Source organism: Mustelus asterias, chromosome 3 (assembly GCF_964213995.1).
Source record: "Mustelus asterias chromosome 3, sMusAst1.hap1.1, whole genome shotgun sequence".
Lineage (NCBI taxonomy): Eukaryota > Metazoa > Chordata > Chondrichthyes > Carcharhiniformes > Triakidae > Mustelus > Mustelus asterias.
Window position 1 is genome coordinate 156,425,038 of NC_135803.1, and position 14,472 is coordinate 156,439,509.

The following is a 14,472-nucleotide window of genomic DNA, read 5'->3' on the forward strand; positions in this document are numbered from 1 at the left end:
TGCCTTCCAAATGCTGAGTTATGAAATCCTTGATAATAGACTCTAGCAACTTCCCCAGTCCCGACGTCAGGCTGACTGGTCTATAGTTCCCTGTTTACTCTCGACCTCCCTTTTTGAATATGTTGTTAGGAGGGGGCAGCATGGAGTAGTTGGGCTGAATGGCCTGCTTCCGTGCTGTACACATGGGAGCACCACCACCTTCAAGTTTTCCTCCGAGTCACCCACCATCCTGACTTGGAAATATATCGCCGTTCCTTCACTGTCGCGGGGTCAAAGTCCTGGAATTCCCTCCCTAACTGCACTGTGGGTGTACCTACACCACCCGGACTGCAGCGATTCAAGAAGGGGGCTCACCACCACCTTCTGAAGGGGCAATTAGGGATGGGCAATAAATAGTGGCCTCGACAAGGATCCCCACATCCCAGAAATGAATATTAAAAATCTGTAAATACTCACTCTTGCGCACACACACACACACACTTGTGCCTCATTTGGCCATTTCAGAGGACAATTAAGCGTGAACCACATTGGTGCGGGGACTGGAGTCACACACAGGCCCAGATCCAGCAGGCCTCCTCTCCTAAAGGAAACAGTAGGGTTTTTAACAACAATCTGGGAAATTCATGGTTACTTTTACTGAGAGCAGCTGCATTTATTTCCAGATCTTTTAAAACTCTCGTTCTCTGGATGATGAGTATTTTAGGGAATCACCGCTCTCCTTTGACTGCCATCGCACTCAGTCCCAGGTTGTTACTCGGGGGAATGGTTAGATTGTGGATTTTAACCTGAATTAAATTAAAGCGGATTTAGAAACATCTGTGGCAATGAAGAGCAGTCGGAATGATTTGTTTCTGGTAGTTCCGATTTGCCCAGGCACTCAGCCCAGGAATTTCCCTCATGCCTTTCCTGCTCTGGGTGAATGAGAGAGGGTGCAGGAATCGATGATGTATGTTTTTATTCAACTGTTGGGAATCGGAGTCCTGTGGCGCAGTGGGTAGCATCCCTGCCTCTGAGCCAGGAGCTCCGGGTTTGATTCCCACCCCAGGACTTGACGGCCAAGGAATGTGCATTCATAAAGCGGCCAAAACAGGTCGAGTGTCCACCTGCAAAATCCTTCCAAATACGCCAATGGCTGGCGGTAAGATTGGGAGAGACTCCTGGTCAGCCATGCTTGATGTGGAGTGGCTGCCCCCTCAAGCTATAAGCTCCTGGCAACAGACTAGTGACCTGTTCCGGGAATTACTAGCTACGGTAGCAGACAGAGGGATGAGAATTGGAATTTTGGAATCCAGGAAATATTTGTAAAGAATTTACCTCAAGATGTTAAATGACTGGGTGGAGTTAGAGATGGGAGAGAGTGTACATGGGCAGTGGGAGGAGAGTGAGTGGATGGAAAAACCTCCATTTGAGATATAGACAGGTACACACTGGTCCGTGCACACGCAGGAATCCAGTGACATTGTGGCTTTGGTAACAGAGGCAGCCTATAGTACGTTATACATCGTTGGGATGTCCTAAAATGTTTTGCAGCCAATGGAGTACTTTTTCAAAGCGTACTCGCTGTTATGATGAAGCAAATGGAGCAGCCAATTAAATAAATCATCACGCAATTTCCTCCAATGCTGTCGGACAAATACAGGTCGGGATGCCAGAGAGAACTTCCTGAGCTTCTTCCGAGAGTGGCGGCGGGGTCCTATCAGTTTACTCAAAAGCTGGGGCCTCAGTTTAACATCTTATCAGAAAGACGGTGCCTCTAACCGTGTGGCACTCCCTCCTTGCTGCCCTGGAGTTCTGGCCCGGTTTGCCTGCTCCATTGTCTGGATGTGTCAGACGCGAGCTGTTGGTAGCAGGGGACTGGTGGAGGCAGAAGGAAGAGTGACTGCAACCCTGGGAATTGGAAGAATTTGCAGAGAAATTCACTCAGGCATTCAGCCTCCTCCTCCTTAAATCTCGTTGTCGATTTCTGCACTGGGGCCAGACAATTGGGAAGAGTTTCCAGGGCCTTTGATCCCTGCAGGCTGACAGGAGAATTGCCGTCAGTTATGATCAGTTCTGCAGACTGGTCGGGGCTTGAGGGGGAATAATGCACTGTACAAGCTGCTACAAGAGCCATTCTAACAATTCCACATTTACACAACCATTACTGTAAATTCTCTAATAGGTGCACACACAGGGACTTATTCATTTGATGTATCTGTCCTTCCTTCCTTAAATAATGGATCTCTTGGCCTGTAGCCCTCTGCGTCCCTCCCCTGGAGGAGAGTTTTTTTTCCCTTCAAGAGGTGAACATTTTCCGCCCTCATAACCTCTTCTGTTTGTTTCTCAGATGTTCTCTTGGGGAGATTCCTGGAATTGAAGATTCTAGCTTTCAAATCACTTTGCAGTGTTGACCCACCTTCTTTGGGAGTATTCTAGCCCCACCCTCCTACTCCCCACTTTTCCCCCTCCCTCTCACCTTTCCCTCCCCTCCTGTCCCACCATAGGAACAGGAAGTTGCCATTGGGTCCATTGAGCCCATGCTGGTTTCTTATCCCTATTTCCTGAGTAACTTCCTCTTTTTGAACCGTCACATGTAAGAACTCCAGAATATGTAATACCAGGGTTCCTTTCTAAACTGCTCCAAAATTTTAAACACCTCGATTAATGCTCCCTGTAACCGTCTCCACTCACCCTTACCTCTCCACTCTATCTTCATAATTGCAGTTCCTCGTCCCTCGTGTTCGTTTGCTCTGTGTTTGATTATGAGAGTCTGTTTACTATTGATGCTCACTGTGCTTGGTTGGTTAATCCTGGGTATGGACTCTGGGAGCGGCCAATAATAGAACTTGTTCAAAGCTAAATCTGTAGGCATGGAGTGGAACACATGGCTTCTCAAAATTTAAAAGGACTGTGACACCTGTTACATACATGTAGTCTGGTGTGTCATCTCTGCATAGCTCCAAGGCATAAAATACTTGGTGCCATTCTGCTAATTTTCCTCTTCACCCTCTCCAATGTCTTGACATCCTTTCTAAAATGTGGTGCCCAGAACTGGACACAATATTCAAGCTGAGGTCTAACTGGTGATTTTTTAAGGTTGCGCATAACTTCAGTACTCTTTCTTTATTAGCCGAAGCGTAGGTCTAAGAGCAGGACGGTTATGATGGAACTGTATAAAACACTGGTTAGGCCACAGCTAGAGCACTGTGTGCGGTTCTGGTCTCCAGACTGTAGGAAGGATGTGATTGCGCTGGAGAGGGTGCAGAGGAGATGCACCAGGATGTTGCCTGGACTGGAAAGTTTCAGCAATGAAGAGAGGCTGGTTAGACTGGGGTTGTTTTCCTTAGAGCAGCGAAGGCTGAGGGCGGACCTGATCGAGGTGTACAAAATTATGAGGGACATAGATAGGGTGGATAGGAAGAAATTTTCCCCTTAGTAGAGGGGTCAGTAACCAGGGGACAGAGATTTAAGGTAAGGGGCAGGAGATTTGGAGGGGATTTGAGGAAAACCTTTTTAACCCAGAGGGTGGTGGGAATCTGGAACTCGTTGCCTGAAAGGGTGGTGGAAGCGTGAGGCACAACATTTAAGAAGCATTTAGATGAGCACTTGAAACACCACAGCATGCAAGGCTATGGACAAAGTGCTGGAAAATGGGATAGGACAGACACAATGGGCTGAAGGGCCTCTTTCTGTGCTGTAAAACTCCAGGACTCTTCTCCATAAAGCTAGGGATAGACGTTACGTAAAAATCCCCCTTTGTTTATAGAATCGTACAATCCCTACAATGCAGAAGGCCATTCAGCCCATCGAGCCTGCACTGACAACAATCCCACCCAGGCCCTATCCCCATAACCCCGGTTCCATGTGGTCAGTAAGAGTTTGCATGTTGGGGCACTCCATGAAACGACAGAACAGAGAAAACAGCACAAAATGCTACACTTTCCAATCAAATCAGAGAGGTTTTGGTAAGACTGATCGTTTTGCAGTAGTAAATAACTTTTTCTAGAGTGTGTTTCTGGCAAAACAAAATCTGTTTAGATTACTGCCGCCTTCCTGCTTTTCCTCCCCGACACCCGGATTGGGTGTGACTGTTTGTTATTAAAATTATTGGAATCATTGGACCTGTGGTGAATCAGTGGTCTCTGCTGGACGGCACTGGCTTCAGTGATTTGGGGAATGGTGGGGGAGGTGTCATCGGGATTTTGGGAGATTATTGTAAAACTGAAGATATTGGATTGGTCCACATTTAACATCTGCCCTGATTGTAGCCAATGGAAATAAACATTGGGGAGAGGTTTAAAAAACAATCTGATATCTCCCCTTTTACATTTTTGCTTAAAATCACAATTTTAAAGGTTAAAGTTTATTTATTAGTGTCACAAGTAAGGCTTACATTAACACTGCAATGAAATTACTGTGAAAATCCCCACGTCTCCACGCTCCGGTGCCTGTTCAGGCACACCGAGGGAAAATTTAGCACGGCCAATGCACCCGAACCAGAACGTCTTTCAGACTGTGGGAGGAAACCGGAGCACCAATTTCCCAATGACGTCTCATTATATAAACGATCTGGAAGAAGGTGTAACTGGGGTGATCAGTAAGTTTGCGGACGACACAAAAATGGCTGGACTTGCGGATAGTGAGGAACATTGTCAGAGGCTACAGATGGATATAGATAGGCTGGAAATTTGGGCAAAGAAATGGCAGATGGAGTTCAATCCAGATGAATGCGAAGTGATGCATTTTGGTAGAACTAACGTAGGGGGAAGCTATACGATAAATGGCAGATCCATAAAGGGTGTAGATACGCAGAGGGACCTGGGTGTGCAAGTCCACAGATCCTTGAAGGTGACGTCACAGGTGGAGAAGGTAGTGAATAAGGCATATGACATGCTTGCCTTTATAGGACGGGGCATAGAGTATAAAAGTTGGGGTCTGATGTTTCAGTTGTATAGAACGTTGGTTCGGCCACATTTGGAATACTGCATCCAGTTCTGGTCGCCACACTACCAGAAGGACGTGGAAGCTTTAGAGAGAGTGCAGAGGAGGTTGACCAGGATGTTGCCTGGTATGGAAGGGCTTAGTTATGAGGAGAGATTGGGTAAACTGGGGTTGTTCTCACTGGAAAGACGGAGGATTAGGGGTGACCTAATAGAGGTGTATAAAATTATGAAAGGCAGAGATAGGGTGAACGGTGGGAAGCTTTTCCCCAGGTCGGTGGTGACATTCACGAGGGGTCATAGGTTCAAGGTGAAGGAGGGGAGGTTTAACACAGATATCAGAAGGACGTATTTTACACAGAGGGTGATGGGGGCCTGGAATGCGCTGCCGGGCAAGGTGGTGGAGGCGGACACACTGGGAACGTTTAAGACTTATCTAGATAGCCACATGAACGGAGTGGGAATGGAGGGATACAAAAGAATGGTCTAGTTTGGACCAGGGAGCGGCGCGGGCTTGGAGGGCCGAAGGGCCTTTTCCTGTGCTGTATTGTTCTTTGTTCACCCGGAGGAAACCCACGCAGACACGGGGAGAACATGCAGACTCCACACAGACAGTGACCCAAGCTGAGAATCGAACCCGGGTCCCTGGCGCTGTGAGGCAGCAGTGCTAACCACTGTGCCACCGTGCCGCCCCAGTGAAGGGTCAGCGAGCAGGTTGATTTTGTGGGCATCGCAGCATTGCCCCCATCCTGTCCGTAGGAACCCTGGGTCTCTAACCCAGGGCTCTGAAGCCCACTTTCACCCCCTCAAACTCTGACCTTCTCTCTCTTGCTCTCTCTCTCTCTCTCTCTCCTTCCTCCCCCCTCCCCCCTCCCTCCCCACACAATGCCCTGCATACTCGCACTTTCAGCAGTTATGGTCTAACCGAGGTCCAAGTTTCCGGTAACTTCTCTGCTCTTGAATTTAAACTCACCATCTTGCTCTGGGTTAACTATTGCATGATGTGGAGATGCCGGCGTTGGACTGGGGTAAACACAGTAAGAAGTATAAAATGATGAAGGGGAGAGATAGAGTGAACGTTCAAAGACTATTTCCTCGGGTGGATGGAGCTATTACAAGGGGGCATAACTATAGGGTTCGTGGTGGGAGATACAGGACGGATATCAGAGGTAGGTTCTTTACGCAGAGAGTGGTTGGGGTGTGGAATGGACTGCCTGCAGTGATAGTGGAGTCAGACACTTTAGAAACATTTAAGCGGTTATTGGATAGGCACATGGAGCACACCAGGATGATAGGGAGTGGGATAGCTTGATCTTGGTTTCAGATAAAGCTCTGCACAACATCGTGGGCCGAAGGGCCTGTTCTGTGCTGTACTGTTCTATGTTCTATGTTCTATGTTCTAAGTTTAACAACACCAGGTTAAAGTCCAACAGGTTTATTTGGTAGCAAAAGCCACACAAGCTTTCGAGGCTCTAAGCCCCAGAAGGGGCTTAGAGCCTCGAAAGCTTGTGTGGCTTTTGCTACCAAATAAACCTGTTGGACTTTAACCTGGTGTTGTTAAACTTCTTACTTAACTATTGCACCCAATTAATAGCACAGAGAAGGCTAAGAGCCACAGGCTCCCATCGTAAACATTTTATTTTTCAAATCAGTTTAACGAGCTGTTTATAGAATCTGGAATATACGCGTGGTCTAAACAATTAAACTGCTGAATAGGTTACATGACCTGATCTCTATAACCACCTCAGAATCACAACTCGTTCAAACGAGACTAGGCTGTAGTGATGGTGTGAGATAATGGATTCCTGTTGTAAACAGCCCTGCCTGATATCACCATTGTTTCATATCCTCGCTTCCTGAAACTCCCAGGTTAATTTTCACAAGACTGGGGCTTGTGGGATTGGGGATAATTATTAACTTGGACTGAAACATAGAAACATAGAAAACAGGAGCAGGAGGAGGCCATTCGGCCCTTCGAGCCTGCTCCACCATTCAATATGATCATAGTTAATCATCCAACTCAGTAATCTGATCCCACCTTTCCCCCATATCCTTTGAGCCCCTTCACCCCAAGAGCTATATCTAACTGCTTCTTGAAAACACTCAATGTTTTGATGTGGAGATGCCGGCGTTGGACTGGGGTGGGCACAGTAAGAAGTCTCACAACACCAGGTTAAAGTCCAACAGGTTTATTTGGAATCACGAGCTTTCGGAGCGCTGCTCCTTCATCAGGTGAGGGGAGGTTAGTTCACAAACACGGCATATACAGACAGCGACAATTGCAAGATAATGGCTGCAATGATTCAGCTGATGTTTTGGCCTCAACTGCTTCCTGTGGTAGTGAATTCTACAGGCTCACCACTCTCTGGGTGAAGAAACTTCTCATCTTTGCCTTAAAAGAGGACATTGTCCCTTATCCTTAGAAGATTAGTTGATGGAGAGAAAACTGAGAGTTTGAATAAAGAGGCTAATTTCAGAGCTAGGAGGTTGCTTCAGTTATTTACAATCTGTTATTAATTTAGACAAAGGATGGGTCAATGGAGTAGTAATCTAGAGGCCCAGGCTAATGCTTTGGGGAGAATTTAATGAATAAATTTGGAATTGAAAGCTAGTCTCAGTAATGGTGACCATGAAACTATCATCGAATGTGGGCAGAACCCATCTGGTTCACTAATTTCCTTTAGGGAAGGAAATCTGCCACCCTTACCCGGCCTGGCCGACATGTGACTCCAGAGCCTCAGCAATGTGGTTGACCCTCTGAAACAGCCAACTCAGTTCAAGGGCAATTAGGGATGAGCAGCAAATGCTGCCCTTGGCAGGGACACCCCCGCCCCGCGTAAAAATAAAAAAAAATCAACTCTGTTGCTGATAGGAAGCTGGGTGAGAGAGAATGTAAACTATGAGGCGACCACAAAGATATAGACTGAGAGTGATTGGGCAAGAACATGAGGCGAATGGATAATATGGGTTAAATTACCCACTTTGATAGCAGAATCTTTTGGAAAGTGAGAGGTTAGGAAAGTTCAGAGGGATTGGGGTGTCCTTGTACATGAGTCGCTAAGTTAACGTGGATACAGCAGGCAATTAAGAAAGCAGATTGATGTGGGCCACTATTGTGAGGGGATTGGAGTATAAAATCTTGCTGTAATTATACAAGACCCTGGAATATTGTTACAGATTGTCCCTTTACCTAAAGGAGGGATAGACTACTCTTGGAGGAAAGTTGATTAGATTGATTCCTGGACTGAGGAGACATTGAACAGAAAGGGTCCATATTCTCTGAAGTAGATGATCTCAACGAAACATGTACATTTATTTTGGAGAGGTGATTGGGTAAACACAGAGTCTGTTTTCTCATTGCTGGTGTAGCTGGAATGAGGCTCAGGGAGAAGGAGTTGGCCTTGCGGAGCTGAGCTGAGGATAAATTTCTCCACTCGAACGCATCTTTGAAATCTTTAGAATTCTCTGACACGGATAGCCACGGATGCTGAGTCTCTGACAACATCACTGTAAATGGGGGATCTGGTCATTTACGACATTTGTGTTTGTGGGATCTTGCTGTGTGAAAATTGGCAGCCCTATTTCCTCCATGAGAACAGCGACCCACTACACCTCAGAAAGAATGTCATTGGATGAAAAATACTTTGAGCTGCCCTGAGCTGGTGGAAGGTAACATAGAAAACTACAGCACAAAACAGGCCCTTCGGCCCCACAAGTTGTGCCGAACATATCCCTAAGTTTTAGGCCTACCTATAACCCTCCCTCCTATTAAGTCCCATGTACACACCCAGGAGTCTCTTAAAAGATCCTATTGAGTTTGCCTCCACCACCACTGACGGCAGCTGATTCCACTCACCCACCACCCTCTGTGTGAAAAAATTCCCCCTAACATTTCCCCTGTACCTACCCCCCAGCACCTTAAACTTGTGTCCTCTCGTAGCAGCCATTTCCACCCTGGGAAAAAGCCTCTGAGAGTCCACCCGATCTATGCCTCTCAACATCTTATACACCTCTATTAGGTCTGCTCTCATCCTACGTCTCTCCAAGGAGAAAAGACCGAGCTCCCTCAGCCTATCCTCATAAGACATGCCACTCAATCCAGGCAACATCCTTGTAAATCGCCTCTGCACCCTTTCAATCTTTTCCACATCCTTCCTGTAATGAGGCGACCAGAACTGAGCACAGTACTCCAAGTGGGGTCTGACGAGTGTCTTGTATCGCTGCATCATTATCGCCGGACTCCTAAACTCAATCCCTCGATTGATAAAGGCCAGCACACCATACGCCTTCTTAACCACCACCTCCACCTGCGGGGCTGATTTTAGAGTCCTATGGACCCAGTCCCCAAGGTCCTTCTGATCCTCTACAGTACTAAGAGTCTTTCCCTTTATATTGTACTCCTTCATCCCATTTGACCTGCCAAAATGGACCACTGCGCATTTATCTGGGTTGAAGTCCATCTGCCACTTCTCCGCCCAGTCTTGCATCCTATCTATGGGGCAAAAAGAATTGCCCCTTAGAGTCCTGGGATGTGTAGATTAGCGGGTAAAATATGTGGGGGTAGGTCCTGGGTGGGATTGTGGTCGGTGCAGACTCGATGGGCCGAATGGCCTCCTTCTGCACTGTAGGGTTTCTATGATTCTATGATGGTATGTCCCTCTGTAACTTCTGACATCCCTCCAGACTATCCACAACCCCACGAACCTTCGTGTCGTCGGCAAACTTACCAACCCATCCCTCCACTTCCTCATCCAGGTCATTTATGAAAATGACAAACAGCAAGGGTCCCAGAACAGATTCCTGGGGCACACCACTGGTGACCGACCTCCATTTAGAAAAAGACCCATCTATACACACTCTCTGCCTCCTTTGGGCAAGCCAGTTCTGGATCCACAGGGCAGCAGCCCCTTGGATCCCATGCCCTCTCACTTTTTCTAGAAGCCTTGCATGGGGGACCTTATCAAACGCCTTGCTAAAATCCATATAAACCACATCTACCGCCGTCCCTTCATCAATGTGTTTAGTCACATTTTCGAAGAACTTCACCAGGCTCGTAAGGCACGATCTGCCTTTGACAAGGTGCTATAGAAATGCAGGAGTTTCTTTGCCCGAGGTGTTGTACAGGGTGTTGGTCAGATAGTCTGGGTGTAGGAATTGGCTGGTGGGTGAGATCAGGAGGGTCTGATGGGAAGTAACAGCTGTCCCCTCAGGAGAGGAGGGCGGGACAATGGGGCGGGATGGGGGGGTGGGGAAGGAGGTGGGAGATGTCAGTGTGGAGGGGGGGATATGAATTACAGCAGAGCTAATGTTTTATTCCTTCCAGCTGCTGATGGGCAGGTTCAGAAAGGGAGCCGGTCTGGAAAGGGGAAGGGAAATGGAGCCCGTCCGCGCTACAACATCGATAAGGTAAGTGACCACTGCGGTGCAGTGGGTCTCTGTGTCGAGGGAGCTTTGTATCCAGAGTTACCGATGTTCCCCCACACTCTTCCCCAACAGCTGGATTCAATGTTGCCGCAATGCCGGAAGCTCAGGAATGATGCACTTCAGAGTTTAGAGCACAGAAACTGGCCATTCAGCCCAACTCTGCACAAGATCCATCTCCTATCCCTTTTTCACACTGTCCCCACATCCTACCATTCCTTTCACCCCGATCTTTCTATCCAACTTCACCCTTTAAATATATCAATAATATCCATCTCCCCCACTCCCTGTGGGAGCGAGTCCCACATTCTCCCCCACTCCCTGTGGGAGCGAGTCCCACATTCTCCCCCACTCCCTGTGGGAGCGAGTCCCACATTCTCCCCCACTCCCTGTGGGAGCGAGTCCCACATTCTCCCCCACTCCCTGTGGGAGCGAGTCCCACATTCTCCCCCACTCCCTGTGGGAGCGAGTCCCACATTCTCCCCCACTCCCTGTGGGAGCGAGTCCCACATTCTCCCCCACTCCCTGTGGGAGCGAGTCCCACATTCTCCCCCACTCCCTGTGGGAGCGAGTCCCACATTCTCCCCATTCCGCGTGGGAGCAAGTACCACATTCTCCCCCACTCCCTGTGGGAGCGGGTCCCACATTCTCCCCCACTCCGCGTGGGAGCAAGTACCACATTCTCTCCCACTCCCCGTGGGAGTGAGTCCCACATTCTCCCCCACTCCCCGCAGGAGCGAGTCCCACATTCTCCCCCACTCCCCGCGGGAGCGAGTCCCACATTCTCCCCCACTCCCTGTGGGAGCGAGTCCCACATTCTCCCCCACTCCCCGCGGGGGCGAGTCCCACATTCTCCCCCACTCCCCGCGGGGGCGAGTCCCACATTCTCCCTCACTCTCTCAGTAAGGAAGTTTCTCTTGAATTTCTCGACTGGATTCAGCAGTGCTACTTTCTATCGACGATCCTTGGTTTTGAACTTCCCCCCCAGTCGGGGTGGAAAGAGGTGATTGTGGAAATTCAAACCTTGCCTAAACCTGAGGGGCTGAATGGCCTCCAATTCAGCCTGAGATGAAGCTGAAATATTTGCTCTTTAAGAATTGCTTCTAAGAGACTCTGAATCTTTGGAATCTGGCCCAGATAGCCTTGAGGTTGTAATTGTATCTGCGATGTCTTTCTGCAAAGCACAACAATATTTATAAAGTGAGTCGGAACAATGCTGCCCGTCTATTGTCTGGCATTCAGGGCCTTCTGCCTTTTTGAAATGTCTCGCAAACATTTCATTTCTTTTACAAACTCTGTGTGACGCTGGAAATGAGACCAGGTTCAGATCAATCACTGAACGCTGGCTAACGAGCTGAAATAGAAATGGCCAATGGAATATATTAGCCTTTATCGACAGGAGGTTGTGATAGAAACATGTATCGCTGCTCCATCAAGCTTTGGTCAGACTCCTTGCAGAATAATTGGCTTCAGTTCTGAGCACCGCATCCCAGGGGAGATGTGTTGGTCTTGGAGGAGGCAGGGCAGGTTCCCCTGAATAATGCCTGGACTGGAAGAGAACTTAAAACATTACAGCATGGGAGGAGGCCATTCGGCCATTCGTATCTCTGCTGGCCAGAAGAGTTATCCAGTCTAATTGCACTTTGAAGCTCTTGGCCCCTTTGCCCTGTACCGTTAGCACATATCCAACTATCTGTTAAATGTGATAAATGTTTCTGTCTCTCCCAGACAGTATGTTCCAGACCCTCACCACCCTCAGAGTGAAATAATCCCTCCTCGGCTCCACTCATCCTTCCACCAATTACTTTAAACTTCTGCCCCCTGGTTATTGATCTCTCTGCTAATGGAAATAGGTCCCAAATATTCTTGGTATTGTTTGATTAATATGGAATATATGATGAGTCTGCAGAGGTTTATAAAGCACAAGCTTTATTGGAACACATCTTACTGCTCTGTGACATATTTCAGGAGAGAGTAAATCACATGATGTTGCATCACTTCCTGTGTTGATGTACACAGTATATTAAAAGTTAGGATTAACTGTTAATTAATTAGTTATACTACACCTCTCCCAAATCTCTGATTCCCATTTCTCTATTGTGAAGATCAAACCACTATTTTAACTCTAGCGTGTTGTGATCCTTAATCTTGTTTTAAACTCTTAGATCCTCTTCTTTCCTCCATCTTCCTCCAATCGACAGTCGCTGTGGCAGATTCATGAGTTTCCCTTCTCTTTTGGAGGGGATCATGAGTTGGTGTCCTGTGGGCGGTCCCTCCGACTCCACCAGGCAGGAGGGGGTTGGTAAATGACTTGGGTTCAGGTTGTTATCTGGACTGATGGAAGAATGCAGCGTCTCTGGCTGGGTAGATTGGTCTTCCTTGGGGTAAGAAGCTGCCCTCTAGGTGGTAACCAGTGCATCTCTGTTCAGTCTCACTGCACCATGTTCTGTTTGGGTGAGGTAGGAGTGTGGATGTGTTTGGTGTCTGTTTTACCACCCGTCCACAGCGAATATGGTCTCTGATTGAAACTAGTTGTCCGGCTCGGAGATCTGGCATGTTGTGTGTTTTGTGATGTTTGTTCTGTGGGGAACAATATTTTTGTCCTCTTTCTCCCTCACCTCAGTTTGTACTCGTGTCATGAGTGTGTTAGTGAGAGGAAGGAGTTGAGTTCTCGGTCTTGCTATGAGGAGTTCATGTGATCTGAACTATTTTGGATGGAATTGAAGAATAGCTCAGATGAGGAAGTTATTTGTCACCGTTCTTCCTCGGCAATGCTTTCACCGCACTCGCTCACTCTTACCCCCAGCCAATAGTAAAGCTAAATCTTGGTGAGCTGAGAGGACGGATACATCCCCTTGATCCTGTCCTATTGGCAAACTGTGGCCCGTTGTCCAACGTTGCAATGTCTGGGATTTCAGGTGTTGCAAATATCTCCCTCAGTCACTGCTTCGGAAGTCTGACCCTGCAGTTCTTGGACTTCTCTCCATCTGCTACCTTCAGGGATCTGTGAGCACTCACTCCAACGTCCTCTGTTCCTCTACACCTCGCATTATCTTCCCATTTATTGATATCATCCTGCCTTGTTTCTCCTTCCTAAGCACACTGACCTCACATTTCTCCAGGCTGAATTCCATTTGCTCTTCTCCGCCCACTTGACCAGTCAGCCCCGAGATATCTTCCTGCAATCTACAGCGTTCTACCTCGCTGTCGGAAACGTGCATCATTCTCATATAATCTGCAAATATGTTCATTCCCTACATTGGAGTCAAAGTATTGAAATGTCCAACAAAACATCACTGGCGCAGTGCTGATCCTGCGGAACCCCATTGGAAAGAACCTCTTCCCAGTCACACAATCACCCCGAACCCTTGGCTTTCTGTCATTGAGCCAATTTTGGATCCAACTTGCCTCTTTCCCCAGGATCCCAGGAGCTTTTAATGACCGACCAGCCTGCCGTGTGGGACTTTATCAAAAGCTTTGCCAAAACTCCTGTAGACCACACACCAAACATGTTAGCCACATAGACCTTCATACGTGTCACCTCATCAAAAAATGGAATCCAGTCAGTCAGACCTCCCTGAACAAATCCACTCTGACTGTGCTCGGTTAATCGGTGTCTTTTCTTTAATCTGCCTCTCAGAATCATTTCCAGTAACTTCCACACCATGGCGGTCAGGCTGATTGACCTGTCATTACTTGGTCTATCCCGATTTGACCAATGGGAAGGTGTTAGCTCCTCCGGTCCCCTATTTTTTTTTTTTTTTTTTTTTTTTTTTTTTCTCCCTCCCAAAGTTTCCGCCCGGTTCCGACCCGGGGCCCTCCGCTACACGGGCGAACACGAATCCACCTCACCCCGGAAACAAAACTGGGTGTTGTCCGAGAGGAGGCACGTCTCAGGCCGTCTGAAGCTCAATCTACACTCAGAGACCTCTTTTTAGGTCAAACCAAGTAAACAAACTCAAATTAAATCAGGACAAAGTAAAAGGGGCAGCTCCCCAAAAAGGAGGGGGAACAGCCTGAACAGAAATCAAAATGCAAAGGAAACTTAAAAACATCAAATTAAAATGTGATTATCAGGGTCAATAATGCACCCCAACCCCTGCGGTGCCCAGCGGGCGCGGAAAGCGGTCCC

At 47.8% G+C, this 14,472-nt stretch overlaps 1 protein-coding gene across 2 annotated transcripts in view; it reads left to right on the plus strand.

Moving 5' to 3' along the window:
* The window catches only part of LOC144491769 (carbohydrate sulfotransferase 11-like), a 65,922-nt gene that overhangs the window by 26,211 nt on the left and 25,239 nt on the right, over positions 1–14,472 (plus strand). For both annotated transcript variants that reach the window (XR_013497499.1, XM_078210030.1), the window contains exon 2: positions 10,243–10,325. Coding sequence is in view for 1 of the 2 variants with exons in the window: in XM_078210030.1 (XP_078066156.1) it covers positions 10,243–10,325 (83 nt within the window). In the remaining variant the exon portion in view is untranslated. The remainder of the gene's footprint in view (positions 1–10,242; positions 10,326–14,472) is intronic.